General features: G+C 34.1%; 1 protein-coding gene across 1 annotated transcript in view; it reads left to right on the forward strand.

Annotated features, from left to right (window-relative positions):
- The window catches only part of MTX2 (metaxin 2), an 84,860-nt gene extending 81,620 nt beyond the window's left edge, over window positions 1-3,240 (forward strand). The window contains exon 10 of the mRNA XM_037849878.1: window positions 316-3,240. Coding sequence (XP_037705806.1) covers window positions 316-499 — 184 coding nt within the window. The 3' untranslated portion in view covers window positions 500-3,240. The remainder of the gene's footprint in view (window positions 1-315) is intronic.
- Window positions 3,241-11,294: the final 8,054 nt, after the last annotated feature.

The following is an 11,294-nucleotide window of genomic DNA, read 5'->3' on the forward strand; positions in this document are numbered from 1 at the left end:
ATATTATTTTAGAGTATTTAATTGGTAATCATAAAACACAAATACTGTTTTAATTTATCTCAGATAATACCACTACTTCAAAAAAACAGGTCAAACAACTAGCAAATCATAGTTTAAAAGATGTTTTTTTAAATCTTATAATAGAAACTCCAAGTCAAAACAATAAAATTCTATTATATTTGGTTAGGAATTTTTTCTTCTGTAATTTTTTTTCTTTTCAAATGATGAATAAAATGTTTTTTTAAAAAGTGGTATATTTTCTGCTGTAAAAGCTAAATGTTATTCATGGTACTCTAATTTTTACTTTTGTTTTAGGCCTACTGAACTAGATGCACTGGTATTTGGGCATCTGTACACCATTCTTACCACACAGTTGACCAATGATGAACTTTCTGAGAAGGTGAAAAACTATAGCAACCTCCTTGCTTTCTGTAGAAGAATTGAACAGCATTATTTTGAAGATCGTGATAAAGGCAACTCACCTATCAGGTTGTCTTAGAGTTACTAATTAATTATTTTTTAAAAATCCAACTTTTGAAATATATATTACTTTAATATTATAATAGATAATGGTATCAGAATTTTAAAACCAAAAACACTGCTTTTGGAAACCTCAAAACATATTATATAATATATCCTTTACATGTACTTAATACTGTTCTTTGTGTACACATTAAAATAATTCTGAATTATTCCATTTGATATAATGTACTCTGTATCTTGAAATTTTTGTTTCCTTGAAACATGTATAAAAATAAAAGTAAAGCTTAACAACTGTGTGGATGTTATATATATATATATATTTATCTTTCCAAAACTCTCCTCACTGAGCTTTATACATGTGAATAAACAGTGCCTTTTCTAAGGCAAGTCATTTGGGTTATATACTCCAGATTACTTTGATGGATATATGGTGAGCCTGATCATTGGGACAATGTTCTTAACAAGTACGTATTTAGAAAATGTGAATGTTTAAATGATTAAATCTTATAATAGATTAACATTTAAAATCATTCTTTATCTATGAACTTAACTGACTTAAAACATTTCATCAGAGCAGCTATAATTTACATTTGATAAAGGGGTAGGTTCATGGATCTTATTTTTTTAAGATGACGATCCATAGGTCAGTGTTTATTTTTCCCCCCTGAAATGGTCTGTCTTTATTATGCCAACAGAAAACAAAAAAAAATCCCCTGAGTATAAACAGGAGAAATGTGCTGGTTAAATTGCTCATCATTATTTTATTATAAACAAAATAAAGCACTATCGTTTGCAGTCATAAAAAAGAAACAGCCTGGAGAGAAGTAGGGACTGGGGACAGGGAGGGAAGGGAAACAGAAAAGATGAGGGTTTGGGAGGAGGCACTGAATTCTACATTTGCTCCTGTGGGATTTGGGGTTCCCTTCCTACCCTGACCCCAGACCTGTTCTGGATCTTTGCTATTTTATTCCTTTTGCAGGGGAGGGAGGATACTTTCCACAGGAATATCAATGGAAATATCTATGTGAGCTCTAAGGATTATATTTTATCTCCTCAAATCTTCTAGTATTTTATATTTTATAAAACCAGAAAGAGGCTGTAAAGAGTCAGAATGTCTGGAAATTGTGGTACTTGAAATTTCTAGAAAATGTCTAGAATGATGATAGTGCTAAGGTATTTTCTTTTTATATTCCAGGCATTTTTAACTCATTTAATCCTTACAGCAACACTATGAGAGTTATTATCCCGGTTACAGGTAAGGAAATGGAGACACAGAAAGGTTAGTAACTTGCCCAAGATCATGGAGCTGATAAGTAAAGGAGTTAGAATTCAAACCCAGGCAGTCTGGCAGCAGTTTGGCTTTGAACAACTAGGCTTTTTGTTTGTTTGTTTGTTTGTTTTAAAAGATTATAGATTTTTACCAGATAAAGGATATGTTAGGTTCTACTGAGTATAAATCCCACATAAACTTTGGGTACTCTCTTTGAGCTATAAAGCTGTTACACTATCCTAAATGAATTTCGTAATGTGTATTATTATTAAAATTAAAAATACTCAGTTGCCTGTGTTTTTGTACAATTTTAATGACTATTTATTTGTATATATTTTTGTGTATTTCTTTTTTTATATAGTGATTTTTTTTTTATAACAATGATCGCATTCATTTACTTGTACAAATATCATTTGTACCCCAGAATACAAAATCTAGACTTTTGTCTTTGAGGTTTTTGGACATAAAAATACTAAGTCAACATGGGCTGTGATAGCTTAATCTTATTATTACAACTGGTTGTATTCTTAATAAGAGGAACATTGAGAGACAGTGGTTGTTTATTCCAGTTAGGCTGTATATTCTTAAGACTTACTGTCTATAGATCACCCGAGAGAGGTCTTATTTCCCTCTCTTATTGAGGTGAGTCACTATCTAAACAGATTGTATAAGAAAATGGAAACCTTGATATCCCATTATGGTGATTCAGTTTTTTGCCTTTACTTTTAAAATTTGGGTCTCTGCAGTTGAGTCACAGTAGCTAAAAATTATCACTGAAAAATCAGCGATGCTTGTTCCCATTTACTGTTTGCTGACAAAAAAGCTAAATATTTTGCTGCCAAATATTGTGTGTATTTTGAATTTTTAAATAAGTAGCATGCACCTTATTTGAATAAAATTTTAAATCATAAGTAATTTTTCAGAATGTAGTTTTAAATGTGAGAAACTATAAATCAAGATATACAATCTGCAGTATCTTTGATGACTTCTGAATAATGTGCATTATTGGGTTTAATATAAGTTTATCTTCTATGAAACCTTTAGAAGTCCAATTTGTTGCTTTTTAATTGATTTGAATGTTGGATAAGTAGCTATAGTATTAATGTGTTGGGTACCCTAAATCTAGGAAAAGTTGAAATTATAAAATATGTTAATCAGAGAAATTCACTAATAATATGGCTTCCTAATGCTTTTGACTAATAGATAATGAGTTGTATTTTTCTTACTGTTGTGTCTATTAATGGGAAATAGGTAAAATGTGCCTGGATATTGAGGTATTTCAAGATACTACATTCTGTAAAAAAAAAAATGAACATGATATAAATAACTTTGGAATTAATTTAATGTCATTGTTTTAAAGTATTATAGCCAGCTGTTTCTTAGACAATTTTTTGTAGTATTTCTCAACCATTTGTAGCCACATAAGTGAAACGTTTTGTAAATTTTATTATGCCTTAAATAAAAGAAAATATTAAAAAGTTTGGTTATATCCAGATTGATGTTGATATTTTCCTAATGTATTTTTAACTTCCTAAGAATTTTTATTCTTTATAGTTTTAGTGGGGTCAAATTTCTATTTAAAATTTTTTTTTACATTTTCATAAATTATGGTAATTAACTTTGTGATAAAACTATGAAAATCTCTTTATCATACTTAAAATTGTCTTAATTGAAAGCTTTTCAGTAACCCAGCATGATTTCTCTCCAAAGTATAATTTTGTGTTAAGTATGAAATCGAGACCTGATAGCTATTGACCTTAACAAAGTCAGGAATACATACTATATCGTTTTTATGTTTATCCTATACTAAATATCTATGTGACTTAAGCTAACTTAGTAAATGTTTCTGGGACAACATTTCCACCTCCACAAAGAGTAGTATTTTCCATGTAAATTATATCCTAGGAGTTTGTGAGGAATAATGTTTGAAAAGTCTTAAACATCTTTGAGGCTAAAGTTTCTCAAAGATGTTAATATAAGCAAGATTAGATACCCATGTGTATTTGAGTCTTTATTATGTAACCAGTAGCCAAATGTCGGTTTTAGAAATCAAATTATTACTTTATTGTGTAGAAAAGGGATTGGCAGACTTTTCTGAGAAGGTCAGATATTTAGTGTTTTAGCCCCTGTGGGCTGTATAATTTTTGTCATGACCATACAAAAGTTTTCCATCATAGCGTGAAAGCAGCTATAGACAATATGTAAACCAAGGAGTATGGCTATGTTCTAATAAAATTTTATTTACAGAAAAAGGGAGCAGGTGGATTGGGCATGTGGGCTGTAGTTTGCTGAACCCTGTTGTAGACTTAAAAAAAAAAATTGGTCCCAAAAGAGTAAACCAATAATAAATTTTATCCTTTTCTAATTTTTAGGTTGTTTTCATGTTTTTACTAATGTATAATATGCATGCAGTAGAATTTACCTTTTTTCACACACTGTTCTTCATGTTTTGAAATATAACCAGCGTCACAATCAAGATGTGAAATAGTTCCATCATCCCAAGAAACTAGCTTAGCCCCTTTGTGGTTAACCAAGGCTTCATCTACTCTTAGCTTCTGGTAACCATGGATCTTTTTTCTATCCTTATAGTCATATAAATGGACTCATGAATGTAGCTTTTTGAGTCTGCCTTCTTTCATTCATAAGGCATTTGAATTTTATCCATGCTGTTGTGTCTATTAGTATTTTGCTCCTTTTTATTGGTGAGTGGTATTCCATTGTATGGATGTACCATCTGCCATAGTATAACCATTTCCCAGTTAAGGGATATTTCGATTGTTTCTAGTTTATGGTGATTTTCTACATTTCTCTAATGACTAAGGATGTTGGACATCTTTTCGGGTGCTCATTTACAAAGAATATCTTCTTTGATGAAGTATCTGTTCGAATCTTTTGCCCATTGTTTTTGTTTGTTGTTGTTTTCGGGGGGGTTGTTTCTTATTGGGTTTTAAAATATTTTTATATATTCTGGTTACAAGTCCTTTATCAGACATGTGATTTGGAAATATTTTCTTCCAGCGTGTCTTGTCTTTTTATCCTCTTAATAGCTTTGTTTGAAGACCTTTTGTCAGTTTTTTTCTGTTACGGATTATGCTTTTGCTGTTGCGTCTAAAAAATCTTTGCCTAACCCAAGGTGACACAGATTTTCTCCTATGTCTTCTAATATTTTATAGTTTTAGGTTTTACATTTATTTGTATTATCCACTCAAGTTAATTTTGTTTATGGTGTGTGGTATCAGTTGAGGTTCTTTATTTTTATTTTTATTTTTATTTTTATTTTGCCTATTGCTATCCAATTGTTCCAGCACCATTTGTGGAAAAGGCTATCCTTTCTTTATTGTGTTGCCTTTGCACTTTTGTAAAATATGGGTCTATTTCTGGGCTCTCTATTTTGTCCTATTGATGTATTTGTCTGTCTCGATACTAATATCACACTGTTGACTTCTGTAACTTTATACTAAATCAGGAACCAGAGACTGTGAGTTTTCCAACAATGTTTGTTTTGTTTTCAAAAACTGTTGTGGCTATACTGGATCCTCTGCCTTTCTATATAGATTTTTTTATTTTTTTATTTTTTTATTTTTTTAATTTATTTTTTCCTTTTTTTAATTTTTTTTTATTTTTATTTTTTTTATTTTTATTTTTTTTTTAATCATCATTTTATTGAGATATATTCACATACCACGCAGTCATACAAAACAAATTGTACTTTCGATTGTTTACAGTACCATTACATAGTTGTACATTCATCACCTAAATCAATCCCTGACACCTTCATTAGCACACACACAAAAATAACAAGAATAATAATTAGAGTGAAAAAGAGCAATTGAAGTAAAAAAGAACACTGGGTACCTTTGTCTGTTTGTTTCCTTCCCCTACTTTTCTACACATCCATCCATAAACTAGACAAAGTGGAGTGTGGTCCTTATGGCTTTCCCAATCCCACTGTCACCCCTCATAAGCTACATTTTTATACAACTGTCTTCGAGATTCATGGGTTCTGGGTTGTAGTTTAATAGTTTCAGGTATCCACCACCAGCTACTCCAATTCTTTAGAACCTAAAAAAGGTTGTCTAAAGTGTGCGTAAGAGTGCCCACCAGAGTGATCTCTCGGCTCGTTTTTGAATCTCTCTGCCACTGAAGCTTATTTCATTTCCTTTCACATCCCCCTTTTGGTCAAGAAGATGTTCTCCATCCCACGATGCCGGGTCTACATTCCTCCCCGGGAGTCATATTCCACGTTGCCAGGGAGATTCACTTCCCTGGGTGTCTGATCCCACGTAGGGGGGAGGGCAGTGATTTCACCTTTCAAGTTGGCTTAGCCAGAGAGAGAGGGCCACATCTGAGCAACAAAGAGGCATTCAGGAGGAGACTCTTAGGCACAAATACAGGGAGGCCTAGCCTCTCCTTTGCAGCAACTGTCTTCCCAAGGGTAAAACTTATGGTAGAGGGCTCAACCCATCAAACCACCAGTCCCCTATGTCTGTGGTCATGTTAGCAACCATGGAGGTGGGGTAGGCGAATACCCCTGCATTCTCCACAGGCTCCTCAAGGGGGCACTACATCTTTTTTTTTTTTTTTAACTTTCCCTTCTTTTTTAAATCAACTGTATGAAAAAAAAAGTTAAAAAGAAAACAAACATACAATAAAAGAACATTTCAAAGAGACCATAACAAGGGAGTAAGAAAAAGACAACTAACCTAAGATAACTGCTTAACTTCTAACATGTTCCCACTTTACCCCAAGAAAGTTACATAATATAGCAACATTTCAGTGAACTTGTTCCTACTACATCCATCAGAAATTAACAGACCATAGTCATTTCTGGGCATCCCCAGAACGTTAAATAGCTTATCTGTTCTTCTTGGATTATTGTTCCCCCTTCCTTAATTGCTCTCTACTGCTAGTTCCCCTACATTCTACATTATAAACCATTTGTTTTACATTTTTCAAAGTTCACATTAGTGGTAGCATATAATATTTCTCTTTTTGTGCCTGGCTTATTTCGCTCAGCATTATGTCTTCAAGGTTCATCCATGTTGTCATATGTTTCACCAGATCGTTCCTTCTTACTGACGCGTAGTATTCCATCGTGTGTATATACCACATTTTATTTATCCACTCATCTGTTGAAGGACATTTGGGTTGTTTCCATCTCTTGGCAATTGTGAATAATGCTGCTATGAACATTGGCGTGCAGATATCTGTTCGTGTCACTGCTTTCCGATCTTCCGGGTATATACCGAGAAGTGCAATCGCTGGATCGAATGGTAGCTCTATATCTAGTTTTCTAAGGAACTGCCAGACTGACTTCCAGAGTGGCTGAACCATTATACAGTCCCACCAACAATGAGTAAGAGTTCCAATTTCTCCACATCCCCTCCAGCATTTGTAGTTTCCTGTTTGTTTAATGGCAGCCATTCTAACCGGTGTGAGATGGTATCTCATTGTGGTCTTAATTTGCATCTCTCTAATAGCTAGTGAAGCTGAACATTTTTTCATGTGTTTCTTGGCCATTTGTATTTCCTCTTCAGAGAACTGTCTTTTCATATCTTTTGCCCATTTTATAATTGGGCTGTCTGTACTATTGTCATTGAGTTGTAGGATTTCTTTGTATATGCAAGATATCAGTCTTTTGTCAGATACATGGTTTCCAAAAATTTTTTCCCATTGAGTTGGCTGCCTCTTTACCTTTTTGAGAAATTCCTTTGAGGTGCAGAAACTTCTAAGCTTGAGGAGTTCCCATTTATCTATTTTCTCTTTTGTTGCTTGTGCTTTGGGTGTAAAGTCTAGGAAGTGGCCTCCTAATACAAGGTCTTGAAGATGTTTTCCTACATTATCTTCTAGGAGTTTAATGGTACTTTCTTTTATATTGAGATCTTTGGTCCATTTTGAGTTAATTTTTGTGTAGGGGGTGAGGTAGGGGTCCTCTTTCATTCTTTTGGATATGGATATCCAACTCTCCCAGCCCCATTTGTTGAAAAGACCATTATGGGTCAGTTCGGTGACTTTGGGGGCCTTATCAAAGATCAGTCGGCCATAGATCTGAGGGTCTATCTCTGAATTCTCAATTCGATTCCATTGATCTATATGTCTATCTTTGTGCCAGTACCATGCTGTTTTGGCAACTGTGGCTTTATAATAAGCTTCAAAGTCAGGGAGTGTAAGTCCTCCCACTTCGTTTTTCTTTTTTAGAGTGTCTTTAGCAATTCGAGGCATCTTCCCTTTCCAAATAAATTTGATAACTAGCTTTTCCAAGTCTGCAAAGTAGGTTGTTGGAATTTTGATTGGGATTGCATTGAATCTGTAGATGAGTTTGGGTAGAATTGACATCTTAATGACATTTAGCCTTCCTATCCATGAACATGGAATATTTTTCCATCTTTTAAGGTCCCCTTCTATTTCTTTTAGTAGAGTTATGTAGTTTTCTTTGTATAGGTCTTTTACATCTTTGGTTAAGTTTATTCCTAGGTACTTGATTTTTTTAGTTGCTATTGAAAATGGTATCTTTTTCTTGAGTGTCTCTTCAGTTTGTTCATTTCTAGCATATAGAAACATTACTGACTTATGTGCATTAATCTTGTATCCCGCTACTTTGCTAAATTTGTTTATTAGCTCTAGTAGGTGTATCGTTGATTTCTCAGGGTTTTCTAGATATAAGATCATATCATCTGCAAACAATGACAGTTTTACTTCTTCTTTTCCAATTTGGATGCCTTTTATTTCTTTGTCTTGCCGGATTGCCCTGGCTAGCACTTCCAGCACAATGTTGAATAACAGTGGTGACAGCGGGCATCCTTGTCTTGTTCCTGATCTTAGCGGGAAGGCTTTCAGTCTCTCACCATTGAGTACTATGCTGGCTGTGGGTTTTTCATATATGCTCTTTATCATGTTGAGGAAGTTTCCTTCAATTCCTACCTTTTGAAGTGTTTTTATCAAAAAGGGATGTTGGATTTTGTCAAATGCTTTTTCAGCATCTATTGAGATGATCAATTGATTTTTCCCTTTCGAGTTTTTAATGTGTTGTAATACATTGATTGTTTTTCTTATGTTGAACCATCCTTGCATGCCTGGAATGAACCCCACTTGGTCATGGTGTATGATTTTTTTAATGTGTCTTTGGATTCGATTTGCAAGTATTTTGTTGAGGATTTTTGCATCTATATTCATTAGGGAGATTGGCCGGTAGTTTTCCTTTTTTGTAGCATCTTTGCCTGGTTTTGGTATTAGATTGATGTTAGCTTCATAAAATGAGTTAGGTAGTGTTCCATTTTTTTCAATGTTTTGAAAGAGTTTGAGTAAGATTGGTGTCAGTTCTTTCTGGAAAGTTTGGTAGAATTCCCCTGTGAAGCCATCTGGCCCTGGGCATTTATTTGTGGGAAGATTTTTGATGACTGATTGGATCTCTTTGCTTGTGATGGGTTGGTTGAGGTCTTCTATTTCTTCTCTGGTCAGTCTAGGTTGTTCATATGTTTCCAGGAAATTGTCCATTTCTTCTACATTATCCAGTTTGTTGCCATACAGTTGTTCATAGTATCCTCTTATAATTTTTTTAATTTCTTCAGGATCTGCAGTTATGTCACCTTTTTCATTCATTATTTTGTTTATATGGGTCTTCTCTCTTTTTGATTTTGTCAGTCTAGCTAGGGGCTTGTCAATCTTGTTGATCTTCTCAAAGAACCAACTTTTGGTGATATTTATCCTCTCTATTGTTTTTTTGTTCTCTATGTCATTTATTTCTGCTTTAATCCTTGTTATTTCTTTTCTTGTACTTGGTTTAGGATTGGTTTGCTGTTCATTTTCTAGCTTCTTCAGTTGATCCATTAGTTCTTTGATTTTGGCTCTTTCTTCTTTTTTAATATATGCGTTTAGTGCTATAAATTTCCCCCTTAGCACTGCTTTTGCTGCATCCCATAGGTTTTGGTATGTTGTGTTCTCATTTTCATTCGTCTCTATGTATTTAGCAATTTCTCTTGCTATTTCTTCTTTAACACACTGATTGTTTAGGAGTGTGTTGTTTAACCTCCAGGTATTTGTGAATTTTCTAAGTCTCTGATGGTTATTGACTTCTAATTGTATTCCATTGTGGTCAGAGAATGTGCTTTGAATAATTTCAATCTTTTTAAATTTACTGAGGCTTGTTTTATGTCCCAGCATATGATCTATTCTGGAGAAAGTTCCGTGAGCACTAGAAAAGTATGTGTATCCTGGTGATTTGGGATGTAATGTCCTGTAGATGTCTGTTAAATCTAATTCATTTATCAGATTGTTTAGGTTTTCAATTTCCTTATTGGTCTTCTGTCTGGTTGATCTATCTATAGGAGAGAGTGATGTGTTGAAGTCTCCCACAATTATTGTGGAAACATCAATTGCTTCCTTTAGTTTTGCCAGTGTTTCTCTCATGTATTTTGTGGCACCTTGATTGGGTGCATAGACATTTACGATTGTTATTTCTTCTTGCTGAATTGCCCCTTTTATTAGTATGTAGTGGCCTTCTTTGTCTCTCAAAACATCCCTGCATTTGAAGTCTATTTTATCTGAGATTAATATTGCTACACCTGCTTTCTTTTGGCTGTAGCTTGCATGAAATATTTTTTTCCATCCTTTCACTTTCAGTTTCTTTGTGTCCCTGTGTCTAAGATGAGTCTCTTGTATGCAACATATTGATGGTTCATTTTTTTTGATCCATTCTGCGAATCTATATCTTTTAATTGGGGAGTTTAATCCATTTACATTCAACGTTAAAACCGTGAAGGCATTTCTTGAATCAGCCATCTTATCCTTTGGATTATGTTTGCCATATTTTTCCCTCTCTCTATTAATATCCTTTATTGTACCCATACCGAATCTCTTCAGTACTGAACCTTTCTCCAAGTCTCTCTGTCCTGTCTTTGTTTCTCTGTCTGTAGGGCTCCCTTTAGTATCTCCAGTAGGGCAGGTCTCTTGTTAGCAAATTCTCTCAGCATTTCTTTGTCTGTGAAAAATTTAAGCTCTCCCTCAAATTTGAAGGAGAGCTTTGCTGGATAAAGTATTCTTGGCTGGAAATTCCTCTCACTCAGAATTTTAAATATATCGTGCCACTGCCTTCTTGCCTCCATGGTGGCTGCTGAGTAGTCACTACTTAGTCTTATGCTGTTTCCTTTGTATGTGGTGAATTGCTTTTCTCTTGCTGCTTTCAGAACTTGCTCCTTCTCTTCTATGTTTGACAGTGTGATCAGTATATGTCTCGGAGTGGGTTTTTTTGGATTTATTCTATTTGGAGTTCGCTGAGCATTTATGATTTGTGTATTTATGTTGTTTAGAAGATTTGGGAAGTTTTCCCCAACAATTTCTTTGAATACTCTTCCCAGACCTTTACCCTTTTCTTCCCCTTCTGGGACACCAATGAGTCTTATATTCGTACGTTTCATATTATCTATCATATCCCTGAGGTCCATTTCGAGTTTTTCAATTTTTTTCCCCATTCTTTCTTTTATGCTTTCATTTTCCATTCTGTCATCTTCCAGGTCACTGATTCGTTGTTCAACTTCCTCTAGTC

Source organism: Choloepus didactylus, chromosome 9 (assembly GCF_015220235.1).
Source record: "Choloepus didactylus isolate mChoDid1 chromosome 9, mChoDid1.pri, whole genome shotgun sequence".
NCBI lineage: Eukaryota > Metazoa > Chordata > Mammalia > Pilosa > Megalonychidae > Choloepus > Choloepus didactylus.